Genomic DNA, 14,883 nt, shown 5'->3' on the forward strand with positions numbered 1-14,883 from the left:
AATAGAACCTTGCAGGAGCCCAGAATGTGAAATCACACCACCCTGGGGAGGAGTGTCCAGGCCTTCCAGGATGGGTGTCAGCTAACAGCCTGACTGGTTGTAAGAACTCTCATTGGCCTGGTAGCTTTCTTCCCCCTGATAACTTCCAACCCCCCTCAAGCTGCTTCTTTAATCTCTGCCTTATTCCTACTCTCCTGGAGGCCCCACTTCTCTGCCTGTGTCTCCACCTACCAGCTCAGTTCAACTCTGGCCTCAGAGATGGGTTTGAACTAGCGTGTGTGGGGCGGGGCTGGGAGGGAAGGAGCAGGTGGGGATGATAGGGTAGCTCATCACAATTTGGAATCCTGCGTGTGAGAGCCAGAAGGGGTCATGTCTCACCCAAACTAACCATTTCCAAATGAAGAAACCTCAACCTGTATCCAGGTGGGTAGTTGTCTAAAGTTAGTCAGTGAGCTGGGACCAGAGACAAAATTAAAACCCAAGTTTCTGATTCCAGCTGAGAGCCTTTCTCTCTGTCCAGGAACTTGCAGGAAGGAAATAAGTATTTCAGTGAGAGCAGTGAGTCTCAAACTTGATAAATCAGCTTGAGACACTACACTGAAATTAAATGTGGTCACTTTAGGGGATTCATTGGAACCAGTTTGCTGAAAAATCCAGACACAGGTACTGACACCTAGAGCTGACTCTTTTATAAGATGTTCTAAATTCAGCCAAACCAGAATATTCTTGTATTAATTTGTTTAGATTATCATGAGAGGAAAGGTCCAACATTGAACAATTCAGGTAGAGAATTTGCAAGTGCTCATGACTAAGGCTGGAAACCCTCAGGACACTGAGAAGCCTGGTTTGAGAAATGCTGGGTTGAAAGGCCAGATTGTCTTGGGGAGGGTGTGCAGACAGACCAGGTCTCCGCTGCAGTCAGCTGTGATGGGGCTTGGTGTGGGCTGGACTCCTGCCCTCTGCCCACCCCGTGCCCCAACCCTTTTCTTGTGATGGTTGGGCCTGGGAGTGTCCTTCCTGTGATTTTAACCATGTGGCAATCTGCAGGTTCCAGACAGAGGTCAGAGTTCTTCCTGAGGAATCCTGGGTCAGACATGCCCCTTTCTGGTCCTTGGGTCTTCTTCATCTGTAATACGATGAATTGGATTTGTCTAGAGGGACTAGGGGGAATGTGGTAGGGGAAGCGGGCAGGAGCATCAGTCATTAGAGCTGACACTGAAAACTGGTCAGTTTTTCTGGTATTTGATAGGTCCAGGGCTGAAAAGATCATCTTAACCTTTACTCTAATTCTGTGACATCATCTTTCAGAAATAATGCAAGAGGAAAGGCATGGCTCTAGAAAAGACTGACACCCTTTAGTTAGAAACCAGAGTTTGCCCCAGCTGGAAGCTTACATTTTGTCCGTAGTAATTATCTGGTCCTGTGGCAGCCCAGGGAAACCAACAGGCCCCTTCTCAGCTCCCCCAGGCCCCTACACCCTTGTTTGCCAAAGTGGTTTCAGGGTGTCATCACTCTGTGTTCCCATCCTCCCCCCTCCCCGCAAAGGACCTGAGCTTCCCCAGGGTTGTCTCCTTTCTATTCTAGATCCCTAGTTCACCTGGATCAGAGAAAGCACCCCAACAGCTAGCCAAAGGAGTCAATGGAGTCCAAGTGCTACAGACACACATCCTCCCCCTGTGGCTCTGTAATAGCACCTGCCTACCCAGAAGGAAGCATATCAGTGGCCAGTTGGGGAAACCAGAGCTTGAACACAGTAAGCCTGAGCACTGACCTCCAGGAAAAGCGAAGTCACCTTGGTGAAGTAAGAACCAGGATTTGGGCCACCTCTTTTGGTTCACCCTCCACTGGCCTCCCAGCTTCTTGGGCTCAGCAACGCCCAGAATTCCCCGCATGTTTGCCTCTGGCTTTCTAAAAATACCCCAGCTCCCCAATGCCTCCCAGATGTCTGAGAGCTGAGTCTGTGATTTCCCTGCTGGTAATGGGTCAAGCAGCTCAAGTCACTTCCTTTGCCACCCACCACCCAGACTGCCAGCAGCTTGGTCCAGCCCCACCTCCCAACACTTGCAAGGCAAGCAGGGGGCAGAGGCCTGACTGCCTGAACTGCAGACTCAGAGATTGTTGACTCCAGTACCTTCTTGGAACATAGGGGAGAACTGAGGTCCAAGGACTTGCCCAGGGCACTTGGGACACTAAGGTCCTCCCCACCCAACTCCCCAGCAGTCTGTTCACGCCTGCTGCTGCCCCATTTCCCATATGCACCTGGAGTCCAGGTCTGTGAGCCAGGTCTGACTTCCCTACACCAACTGTAAGCTCCTGACAGTAGGGACAAGGCCAGTCCCTCTGGTCCCCACAGTGCCTGGAAGTGTCCGATCCAGAGCGTGTACCAGTAAACATAGAGTGGATACAACAATGTAGTGGTGACCAGGGCTATGCACAGAGGCCAGGGCTGGAGGACAGAGCATTTGGGTGCTAGTCCAGACAGAGCCACTGTGATACTGCATGTCCTCATCAATTGCTCTGCATGATCCTCAGTTTAACAGGGGCTGGATGATATGGTGTTCAAGGACCAAACCAACTCTGCTCTCCTGATACCATAAACTGATGGCTCATTGGGGATTCCTGTCCTCTCCTCTGTCCACTGAATGTGGGGGAGATGGCATGTCCTGCTGATTCCCCACAGCTCCCGGCTCTCTACTTCTGTTCCTCCCTCTGTGCCTCTGAACATCCCACCTCGTCCCAGCCCACTAGGCCCAGCTCTCCCAGAGTGTTGCCCTCTGACTCCAAGGCTGGGTGCCCAGGGATGAATACCCCCCACTTACTAACCATGTGATCTTAGGTAAGGTATTGACCTTTGCAGGGCCTCAGTTTTATCACCTCTACAATGAAGATAAGAAGTCCTCCCCTAGACGAATGTTAGGAGGACCACAGGAGATTCCACATCTCATATTTCAAGTCATAATCTCCTCCTGCAGAAAGTCTTTCATGACCTCCTAGAATGGCTCATGGGTGGTGAGTTTCTTCAAGATAAGACTTTGCTAGATTTTATACCCCAAGCACCAGACCTGGTGTGAGCATAACAAAAGTTGTGGAAAGAAAAAAATAGATGGAGGAAATTATCTCTGACTCTGACTTGGGTTGAACTGCCTGATCTTTAATGCCCCTCCCAGCCTTGGGGATGATACGAAGTCCTCAAAGTGAGAAAAGCAGAGGGGCAAGCTGCTGCCTTCCTTCCAGAGGCACTCTCCAAGCACGCGTTGGTTAAGTGTGATCTGGGGAGAAGGACTGATAAAGTGCAGCGAGAGTGTGTTCCTAAGCCCCATCCTTCTGCCTGAACTTACCTCTCTGCTGAGGGAGGGCTACAGAAACCAGACTAAGCATAAAAAGCCCTTAGATATCCCAAAGATGTTCCTCAAGCCCTTAATCTGAGCCAATTTACTTGTATTTACACATTCGTTTTATGCGCTTGGCGATCTGGTTATAAACGTCAGCCGAGTTGGGTATGAGCAGTTGCCATGTCAGTCACCAGGCGGGCAGGTACTTGCCCCGGCAGCAGAGGGAAGCAGCACTTGATGGGCCAGTAGAAGGGAAATAGAAAAACAAAACATTACATAGGCAAATGCAGTACAGATGGGGTCTGTTTAGTTCAGGGTCAGGCCTCCCTACAAATAAATGCCCTAGGTACATCATTGCATTTCTGCTCTGGGAAAATCCCTTTTTGGGCCTCAGTCTCTCTATCTGTAAAATGAACAGTTTCGATCAAGGACTCTGAGGTCTTATGATTTTGCAAGAGTTTCCTCATGTAAGGCCCTTTACTCCTCAAATAGGTCAAATGAGGTTTCATCAAGGTTAAGACTCTAATATCCTAGAGTTTGGGGTAACCAGGTTTTCCTGCCACAAACCCTCAAGGATGGAGGCTGTCCTTGTGAGGAGCCCACCACCAAAGCTGTCTGGGCTGGGCTCTCAAGAAGAAACAAAACTCCCCAGTTGCTGACAGAGCTCAGCTTGCTGCCTACTGAAGGGGCGAAAAGGAAGCCTGGCTCTGAGTGAAACGGAAGTGCCTGAGAGCTGACAGTTGCTCTCAGCACTCTGCAGCCAGGAAGGAAGTAAATGTCTGGGCATCTGGCAGTTTCCACCCTGAAAGCCCATGGGACAGCAACAGGTGAGGTCTGGCAGGCCTGCTCTCTAGTCCATGCCTGGCCCATGCCAGGGAAGGGGTCTGGAGAGTAGGCTGGCCCAAGGACTTGGGACAGAGCACAGGAAAAAGCCCTGAAGCTGGTTCATGACCCCAGGCAAATCTCTGGGCCTCTTTGGGCCCAGTTTCCCTACTTGTAACATTGGTGTTTAGGTTAAATTTACCTGTGCCATAAAGAGTTCTGGAATGATGGGCATTGGGTATACAGAGACAATTTGGCTACAAGAATCCTGGCTTGTTACCTTGCCAGCAAGGGACTCACAGCCTGGTGGGAGATAGTCACAGAATCATGGGATAATCATGATTATCAGTGTAGGTGTAGCTGCTGAAACACTCAACAGAGAGCACCTGATCCAGCCTGGAGGCTCAGGGAGAGCACCAGAGAAGGTTACATGACCTGCCCAAGGTCGGTAGTTAAAAAGTGATCCAGCTGGGCCAGAGGCTTGAAAGGACGGGAAGTTCAGAAAAAGACATAACTAAATAGAAGTATAGTCAGCTTGAGCTTTATGCTGTCATCAAGATCTGAACAAGGCTGTGGAGACCCAGAGAGGCAGGTTTAATTTAATTCTGGGTGAAGGAGGAAGGCTCTACAGAAGCAGGGGTTTTGAGCTGGGGTTTATCAGGCCGAGAAAAGGCAGAAAGGCTGAAGGCCGAGGGCGCAGCTTATTCAGATGTGTGAAGTTGCTAAAAGAATCTGATGAGTTCTGGAAAAGGACATATATATGTTATATTTGGAAGAATGGGCACCTGAAATGGTGAGACTGAGAAATGAGGTCTGATAGGCCATAGGAGTCATGTGGGGAAGGACCTAGAACTGCTCGGCTAGGGTTTAATTTGTAGGGCGGGGGAGCCATAGAAGGGTCTTGAGCAGTGGAGTGCATGGTCAAAGCAGCATATTAGAAGGCATGCTAGTTGCTAGGAGGGCAGAGGATAGGAGAGAGCTGGGTTGGGGGACAGGCAGAAATGATGGCAAGGAGGCAGTGACAGAGGATTGAGGACACCTAGGTCAGTGTCAGGCCCAGCCCCTGTCGAGAAACTGAAACTTATTAAGAGCCTCCAGAGGAGTGGAGGAAATGAGAATTGAAACCTGGGCCCTGCTGGCTGCCTGTGTGGCTGCCTGTGGTCTGGGCAGGTGCGGTTAGTGAGGGAAGTGAGAGGGTTGGGGTGAGTGGCAGCCCAGCTCCAAGGGAGGAGGGATAGCCTGTGAGGGGATGTGGGAAGCCTGTCCTCAGGTGGAAGGCCTGTTCCAGGCAAACGCAGAGTGAGGGGCTGTGTCCCAGGGAGGCCAAGGGGGAGCTGCCACTGACCACTGTGTACCTCATCATGTCGCTGCCCTCAGGGGTTCCACTTCTCTCTGTCAAGCTTTTGATCAATTCTCTCCTGAGATGAGCTTTTCCTACCTTTTCTCCCTGACTTTACAGAACACTGTGGCTCCTAATCAGGCCCTTCCCGGCCCCCAGGTATCCTGTCTGGAGCAGGTTCCTGGCTCCCGCAGCCCTGCTGCCCAACCGCCTGAGCAGTGGCCTGACCATGCTCTGCCTTGAGGCATGTTTTGTTCTGTGGTCTTGGTTCACCACACCAGTCTCATCTGACTCTGCCCAGAGTTCTTTAGTAGGGACAGTCAGAATCAGACCCTGGGGTCCCCAAAGAAGCCACACTGTGCATGCCTGCCCTAGAGTACTATGGCAGGAGCTGCTCATGGGCTGGTTCTTTCTTTGCTCCAGCGAAAGTCTTGATCTGATTGAGCTGAATAGGCAGATCCCGGTGGAGGGTCCTGTATTAGGAGGCCAGCAGGAAGCAATTCACCTCTAATGGTTCCAATGAAGAGACTTAAAGGGATTGCTGTACTGAGGTGAGGTGTGGCAGGTTAAGGGAAGGAGCACAAGGATGGCAAGGCATCCCCCGCCCCAGAGACTAGGGCTGAAGAAGCAGCAAGAATTGCGTTCCTGGAGCTAGTGTGAGGTAGGGATCGGATCCTAGAGCATAGGAATAGCACCTAGCAGGAATGGGATCAAGGAGGGAGTGGGGAAGACATCAAAGCAGGGAGGAAGCAGAGGGAGAAATAACCCTACCTCTCTCTTTTCTCATCTTCTAGTCTCTTGTTATTTCCCATTGTTCAAACCCAAGTGAGAGCCAGTTGACAAGGGGGCCTGGTGATGCAGCCCATGGGCCCAGCTTCCTGGGGTACAGCAGGGGCTGAGGTGGGGTGCAAATGGTGACTAACCATCTGCAGATACGGCAAAAAAAATTGTCACCCAGATGGAATATCTGAATGAGACCTATGGTCTTGACCCAGTCAGTTTTCTGTATCAGTGTTGGGTTGGAGAAGCTTTTTCTGGCTGTCTCACCTTTACATTTATTTTGCTGCCGTCTAGAAAGCACTGTCTTATCCTGATGGTTTACAGAATTAGAAAATGATGGAGCCTCAAGGATAACCATCTCAATATACACAGTCACTTAGGCCTGGAGAGAGTGAGAGCCAGGCTCAGATGACATTGTGAGATGTGAGATGTGAGAAGACATCGGGGAGGAATGCAGCACCAGATTATGTGATTAAGGCCACATAACTAGAAAGCAGCAGAGCTAAATTCAAACCAGTCAGTCTGATTTAGAACTTGACCCAAGCTTTTAACCAAGACCCGACATGGAATGCCCAATGTGCAGGGAGAAAAGGCACTGGAGTTAGTGTGACCCAGCCCCAGGAGCCTTGTCCTTCAGACATGCCCATCCTCTTCTTTATGGTTCACACACTCACAAGCCTCCCCCTGGGAGGCCCAGGGCAGTATGTGAGTTCAGGGGGCTGTATATGAACAGACAACAGGCCTGTATAGGTCCTCAGGCACTTCCTTAGGGTGACAAACTTGGCCTTCTCTTTGGTGACTTGGCTGCACACACTTAATGGTCCACTGCTGGTAAACTTTTGGATCTTTAGGCCTTTAAATCCATCCATCCACCCATCCATCCATCCATCCATCCATCCATCCATCCATCCATCCATCCATCCATCCATCCATCCATCCAATCCTCCTCCCAAAAATCTACTGGGATACAGAGCAATGATAGGATGGGTGAGATACAATACACATACCTATTTCAGAGCAAGATGAACACTACAAAGGAGCATTTGCTCTTCAAAACTTAGAGCAAACATCCAAGCGGATACCCAAGGTTGTGGCAGGACTTTACAGGCTCATTTCCTGGGATTCACTACTCAGACTGTTTCCAAACATGGCTCAGGCCCGCCCAGCCTGCAGTTTTTGCTCTCACTCTTCCTCTCCTGGGAGTCTCCACCCCCCTTACATCAAATCCCACTCCCAGTGCAGCTCTCAGGGGTACCCTCTTTTAGACAGAGGCAACCTTCCCCCTATGAAACTACCATAGTGCTTTGATTCTGTGCTTTGGCAATTTTTTTACTCAGGCTCAAAAGATAGTGAGGGAATTCAAGATCTTGTTCCTCCATCTATGTTGAGAGTTACGATTAATTCGACTTTTCATTCTTTCTTCCCTGAATACTACCATTGTAGTAAACATTTGCTCAGTTAAACTGTGGCAGCCCCATTCCCAAGAGGAGGGTGAGTCCAGAAACTATGGTAGAGTAGCTAACTTCTGGACGCTAGAATAGGACCATCTGGGTTCAAATCTTGCTTCTTACCAATTGTGTGATCACAGGCAAGTTATTTAACTTCTCTGAGCCTCAGTTTCCCCTCCCTTAAAGTCAGGATGATTGGGTATTGTGAGAATAAATGGGTTAACATTGCCAAAGCCCTCAGAACTGTGTCTGGTACTCCATAAGCATGCAAGAAATGTTAGTTCTTGTTATTACAGCTATTATTAGAATCTAGCTGGGTGTGCTTGTAAACAATTCCTCACACCCAAGTAAAGCTGGTACAGATACACACACTGGCTCAACACATAGCCACACGTGGAGATGGGGCAGGGTGGGGAACTGTAAACCCATTTTAGAGATGAGCAGGGTCTCAGAGAAGACAGGGCCTTCATTATTTTAACAGATATTTTTCAGGCAATTTCCATGTGTCAGGGACTGCCCCTCTTCCTACACGGAACTTCCTCCTCTGAGGGGGTCTGAGGCCCCTGAGTTTTAAACAAGCACCCATAGATGGATTCTCAGCTCATCCTAGTCTGGGAAAATACTTGGATTCTAGGATACAAAGGCAAGCATCTTGCCATATTCCAAGTTTGGATTCAGGTTTTAAGGGGGATACCGTCTTTTGGTGGCAGATTTGCATAGCAGTTAACAGCACAGACCCTGGAGGCTGAGTAACTGGGTACAAATGTCAGTTTGCCACATACTATACTGCCTATATGACCTTAGGGTAAAATGGGGCTAATAATAGTACCTACTTCAAAGTTGTTGTGAGAATTATTTATGTAAAGTGCTGACACACAGTAGCTATTATAAAGTATAAGCTATTATTATTACTGTGCCCAGTGTAGACAAGTATCAGAGAGAAGGCGGGGGTGGTGGATTTGATGCTTCGTATACCAGGATTGGCTCTGCCTGCAGCGTTGGCGGAGTCTGTCTCTTCAGGGAGATTCACCACGTGCTCCCTTCTGCTAGAAGAGCTTTCCTGAGCCAGGGAATTCCCTCCCATAGCGACTGACAGCAGCTTTCAGCATTCTGATGCCACGGTCCTGCCCATAGTGGTGGCATGGCAAGAATTAGATCACATCTCGGGGCCAAGGCTGGACTGGGAAAACAGGCAGGTTTAGGTGCTGGAGGTGTCCATTTGGGAGGGCTAAAAACAAGAGAGGGAAGTGCAGGTCTTGGGGAAGCTCCTCTCCACACACTGGGCCAGCTTTGGCTGAGGGTGTTGTTCAGCTCATCCAGGCCACAGGACATGGGTGTGTGGATGTGCTGCAGACAGGGGAAGGGTGGGTGCCTAAGGAGGAGAGGAGAGGCAGGATGCCAGGACATCTGCCAGCCCCGCAGGACACTCATTTTGGCCCATTGCCCTCTGGCAGGGAGCAAGTGTGTTTTGTTTTGGCATTAACTGGGCATGCCATAGGAAAACAGGCAATAGGCTTCCTAAACTGAGGGGGCCTGCTCTCTTTACAGGCCAGTGCACGGTGGTTACAGAGCTGTGCCTCCCCCACAACTCCATCTCCCTCCCCTGGTCCCTGCCTAACACCATCCCCCAGCTCAGCCTAGAGGGTGACCTCATGGCTCACACATGGGTGGTATCCCATGCCTTCCAGGCTGGGCTTTGGAGAAAGGCCTTGGTGGGATCCCCTGAGCTACAGATGAGGAAATGAAGGCTGAGGGAGGACAGGGACTTCCCAGGTCCTTATGGTGAATCAGGGGCAAAACAAGGACTATACTTGGGCTCAGCCTCCTCCCATGGCGATTCCTCTTTGTGCAATTTAAAATTTACAAACAAAACCAGAACAAAATGAAGGGAAACTGAAGGAAAACACATGCAAGCACAAAGGAAACTCATATTTGTGGGCCAGCATGGTTGCAGGCATTGTATATAAACATCACATTTAATTCCCACTCAACAGTGTAAAAAAAACATTATTTCCCTTTTACAGACAATGGAACTCAGATGAAAACAGACTTCAGGACTGGGTCAAGAATACAAAGTCTAGATAGAGGATGAACTGGACATCCAGGCCAGGTTTGACTGATCCCAAATCTCACCCAAACCTGTTTAACCCAGGGGCCTTAGTGTCACAGAGTTGTATTCATAGTGCAGCTCCCAGTGGGAAGGCCTTCATCAGCATCCCACATAGGCAGTCACTCAGCCTTCCCTGATGTAGCTCAGGATGGGTAGTCACTTGCTTATGGAGCTCTTGAGCCTTTATAGATAATGTACCTGTTACTACATTTAGCCTGAACCACCCTCCTAGGAGAAACACAAGACAGAACTTGTGATGTGCCAGAGATCACACTCAGCAAGTGCCTGGAAAAGATAGGACTAGAACCTTGGTGTCCTGCCTCCTGATGTCAACCATGTGACTGCCAGTTCCTAGTATAGCCTGGGAGTGGCTGTCCCCTCATCCCTACCCCAACTTGTAACACTCCCTGGCAGGGACACCAACTCTCCAGATAATTCCTTGCCCCAGTGTTTGCCCATCAGGAACTCACCTCTGGCCTTAGAACCCCGATATACCTGGTGGAATCTGGGTCCCTATGACTCTCCTGTCTCTGCATGTCTTGGACTTACTGCTGTGACCTTTGGTCCATGTGTTGAGACTGGGAGCTCCTGAAGTACAGGGCCCCAGGCCCCAGAGACCTGCTTATGACTGAGCCCAAAATAAGGGTCTTGTTGAGTGATGCGGGATGGAATTCAAGCTCTAGTTGTACCACAAACTCACTTTGTGTCCTAGGAAGAGCCCTTACCCTCTTCTGGTAGTCACTGATCTTAAAGCCTCATTCTCGTGGGTGTGGTTTTGTCTTGAGAGCTGACCAGTAGAGGAGACAGGCACACTACCACACTAGGTTGACCAGAGGGCTCAGGCAGGAGCAAAGACAAGAGTGTGTCTGAGGGGGAGGGGGGAAGGCAGAGAGGGTGGAGTAAAGTGTGGGTGGGGTCTACAGATTGCATTGTTGGCAGGAGCATCCCCAGCTAGGCTCTGTCCTTCAGGCAGGGAATAGCTGGCACCTGGATGGGCTGACAGGCAGTCCTGAGCAACCTGTGCCAATGTGAGTGGGAATAAAGACAGAGCAGGAAAGGAAGGAGAGGGGGCTGTGAATCCCAACTGTGGGAAGGCTAGGGGAGTGCCTTGGTACAGATGAGCGGATGGGAAGGTGGTCACCTTCTCTGGAGAGAGCCTGGATGGAGTGCCAACCTGTCCTGGGTGCCACTCTGGACGGGGTGCTGTTTACATTCTAGGCATGCTCAAGGGCACACTTTGTCTCATGGGGTTTCTCCTGCGAGCTCTGTAGAATATTGAAATAGCTCGTCTTCCAAAGCCCACTCAGATATGTGCTCCAGGAGAGCTTTCAATCCTGGTTCTGACTTAAACTTAGAATTACATTCCTTCTGGAAGACTGCGCAGCACTGCACACTCTAGAGGGAAAGCACAGCTTCAGAGCCAGAGGGAGCCAGGGGCCAGGCCTGGCTCTCTTGTCCTAGCCATGTGACTTTGAGAAGGTCATTTCAGTTTTGAGCCTCGGTCTCTGAAATCTGTGAAATGGGGTCATATGTATCATGAAGGATTGTTGCTAGGGTTAGAAACAATGTAAATAATGTGCCTAATTCAATGCCTTAAAGACAGAGAGGTGAAATAAATGGTAGCTGTTATATTAATACTCTCTTCCTAGGGTGAGAATCCCATCTATGGGCTCCTTCATGGAAGGGAGCCAGCACCTGCTCACAAAGCCCCAGGAATGGGAGAGTTCACCCCCTCTAGGGCAGCTCTGACTGGAAAACCTCTATCCTTAGATGCAGCTGAGACCTGTTTTGTCTCTGGGGCCAGCCAGAGTGCATGCTGCTCTGTGGCTACAGGACAGTTCTGTGGTATTTCCCTCAAAGAATCTCAAGAGATCTTACTGGTAACAGTGCTTGCCTGCAGGGCAGGAGCAAGGCCTTGGGAGTCCCCAGCTTGCTTCAAAGGAGTACATTTTAAGTCAGGTTTACATAAGTCACAGAAATTCTTTTTCCCATCCCTGTGGAGTTAGGATCATATGCATTGTATCCTCCTGAGTCTGCTTTTTTCCTGGCTCAATTTTCCCAATTCCTTTCAACATTCCTAATAGAGGCAAATGGGAGAACTGGGTTCTGGTCCAAAATCTATCACTCCATGCCAAGTTACTTATCTTCATTGAACCTCTGATTCCTCATTTGTAAAATGAAGAAAATAATACTCTTTCATGGGATTACAGTGAAGATTAGCTCAGAAAAGTGATATGAAAGTTTGGGGTTTGGAAAAGGCACTTGGCAAATATTAAGCACACTTTTTAAAAAGCCACATTAAAAAAAAAGTTAGCAGGTAAGTCTATCTGGTGTTGCCCTTTAGCTTTTTAAAACACTTTGAAAAGAAATCATTCCAGAAAGTCAGTGCCGTCAGTGGCAGAGGCTAGATCCCAAGTCTCTCGACATCCAGCACTTTTATACCCTTAGTGCTCATTTCCAGAGACAGAAGATGAAGGGAGCATAATCTCTGGGCCAGACTAGTTGCACTCAAGTCTGGGATGCAGCAAATCTTTGTTAAGTACCTTCTATGTACAGGACACTGCATCTGGGAAAGCACTGTTTATCCTCCCGCTCTAGGCCAGTGTTATTAATAGAATGGTTGGTCTGGAACTCAGTCTTGGTGATGGCCTATGCTGATACTGTCTTGTTCACTCTTGTGTCTCCAGAGTCTGGCACAAAGCAGGACCTCAGCAAATATTTTTTGAATGAATGATAAATCAGTGAGCATTTTTAAAGCACTATGTGCTAGGCCTTGTGGTAGGAGAACTTATATTTAATAAAACAAACCTGTGAGGTTGGTATTATATCCCTATTTTACAAGTGAGGGAATAAAGCCTGCAAGAAGTGAACTGACTAGCTTAAGGCCTCACAGTGAAGTGTGGAGCTGGGACCGGAGCTTGCCTTGCTACCTCTGGCCTGAGCTCTAGAGGCTGCCCCACAGTTATAAGGGAGGCTGGGCCTCTGCCCACCTGTTCTCAGGCCTTCCCTGATGGTAACTGGACTCTGGTGCAGGCTAATGTTTGAATGGCCTCAAGGAAACCAAAAATAGCATGCCTGGTCTCTCAGTTCACACACAGGTCTAGAATAATCTGACTCAAGCACAGCTGATTCTATCACCTTCCTGTACAAGATTCTAGGCTAACATGGGTTCAAGTTTCATCTTTCCAATTTCTGGCCATGTGGCCTTGGGCTAATTACTTGGATCTCTCCAGACCTCACTCACTTTTCTCTTTTGCCTGACTACACTTCTGAGAACAGGTGTCTGGGACTCCAAATTCTGATAAAATAATGGATAGATCTAGTTCACACTCCACACAGCCCCCTAGCTTGTGAAGAGGTATGTTCATTCTTCTAAGGACTCCAAGGTAGGCTGGTGCCCTTACCCCCAGATGGTTTGGACAGAGCAGAAAGGTGGGGCAGGAGATGCCTAGATGAGCATTCTCCCAGGCTCATCAGGAAGCCTGATATCATACAGCCAGTCCAGGAACAGCATTGTGGACTAGCATCCAGGTCCTGACTCCCAGACAAGGGAGCTGCCTCCTCGACTTTTCCTCATGGTTATCATCTGTACCTGTTTCTTTATAATCCATAGAACTCTTTGTGGCCCAGATATTCAAGTACTGCTGTGTGACCTTCAGAAAGTTTCCGCTCCTCTAATGGCACTAGCATTCCCATCTGTGAAATGGAGGCCTTGGCCTTAACGACCTCCCGGTTTCCTGCAGCACAGAGTCCAGGCTCTTAATTTGAATGCGCTGTAGCAGAGAGCTGTTTTTTCACCTTTGTAGGGCAGCTAGGATCTCCCCTTCACCGCCCCTGCCCCGCATAGTCAAGCACCTGCAGGCGCCTGCGTAAGAACTAGTCTGTGCTCTCCCACTTCAGGCACGTCTATGTGGCCGGCCCATCCGCTAGGGATCGAGAAGTGTTAGATGACCGAGAAACAGCCAAACCGGGATTCTCCTACTGCCACAGGCGTGCTGCCCCCTCCCCACTGTAAAAGCTTCACTCGGAGTGTCGTCCGCCTGCACAGACATACACACATCAACACGGCAGCCACAGGAACTGGCTGGAGACGGGGGCGGCTTGTGCGCGTGCGTCGGCGCGGAGCCCTCTCCCGCCCACGTGCGCGCCCCCGGCCGGAGGCGCGCGTCGCGACAGGCAGGCGGGAAAGCGCGCGGGAAGCCCCCGGCTGGCTCCCAGTGTGGAGGAAGGAGGATGGGAGGTGTTTGGAACGTGCCACTCTTGGAGAGAACGGGGGGTATTTTTTTGTCCTCCCCTAGTGTTTCCACTCCGCCTATTCGCCGACCGTTCCGTTAGTTCCCCCTGTCTCCCGCCGCGATACGGAGTCCCGCGCCGCCGCCACGCTCCCTCCCTTCAGCTGGCTCCGTCCCTCGAATCCGGCTGCGGTCTGAGCTGTCCCCTCCGCTGCCTGAGTGGGGCGCTGCGCTGTGTCGTGAGGCCGGAAATTCCCGCGGCGGCCCGAGTGAAGGAGCCGCAGCGGAGAGCGCGGCACTGCTTTCCACCTCCTAGGGCCGGGCGGGGGCGTTGAGCCCAGCGAGGGCCGGGCTGCCTGAATCCGGGCAGGGGGACCACGTCTGCGAGGAGCAGCCGAGCCGCCGGCGGGCGGGGAGCCGGACAACGCGGCAGCTCCTCGAGAGCCGCTCGGCTAGCTGGGAGACCCCGCGTCCCAGCTCCCGGGCCCCCGCCCCCTCGCGGTCTCCGCCTCCTTCCCTCACACACCCCCAGGGCCGCGCGAGCCCTGGCCTTCCCAGCGCTCCTCCCCCTCCCCTTCACACTCGCTCTCCGACCCGGGGCTCCTCCTGCCGCCCGCCGCCCTTGCTCTCTCCGGCGCGAGTCCTCGTTCTCAGGCTCTCCGCACAGACACGCCCGCACTACCGCGAGGCCGTCCCCTCCTCTCGGCCCTCCAACTCCTCCTCGTCCTGGCTAACCCGCCTTCGGGGGAGGATTGATGTCCCTTCAGCATCATGCAGCCACCGCCGAGGAAGGTGAGGGTGCAGCTGGCAGGAGGGCTTA

General features: G+C 50.8%; 1 protein-coding gene across 2 annotated transcripts in view; it reads left to right on the plus strand.

Annotated features, from left to right (window-relative positions):
- The first annotated feature begins 4,045 nt into the window (after window positions 1-4,045).
- Window positions 4,046-14,883, plus strand: part of FCHSD2 (FCH and double SH3 domains 2) — a 332,094-nt gene continuing 321,256 nt past the window's right edge. The window contains exon 1 of one of the 2 annotated variants that reach the window (XM_073216029.1): window positions 4,046-4,159. In XM_073216029.1, coding sequence (XP_073072130.1) covers window positions 4,145-4,159 — 15 coding nt within the window. In that variant the 5' untranslated portion in view covers window positions 4,046-4,144. Of the gene's footprint in view, window positions 4,160-14,182; window positions 14,856-14,883 lie in introns of those variants that run through there. The other variant, XM_073216028.1, reaches the window with a different exon arrangement.

The sequence above is a fragment of the Manis javanica genome, chromosome 11 (assembly GCF_040802235.1).
Source record: "Manis javanica isolate MJ-LG chromosome 11, MJ_LKY, whole genome shotgun sequence".
In the NCBI taxonomy this organism is placed as follows: Eukaryota; Metazoa; Chordata; class Mammalia; order Pholidota; family Manidae; genus Manis; species Manis javanica.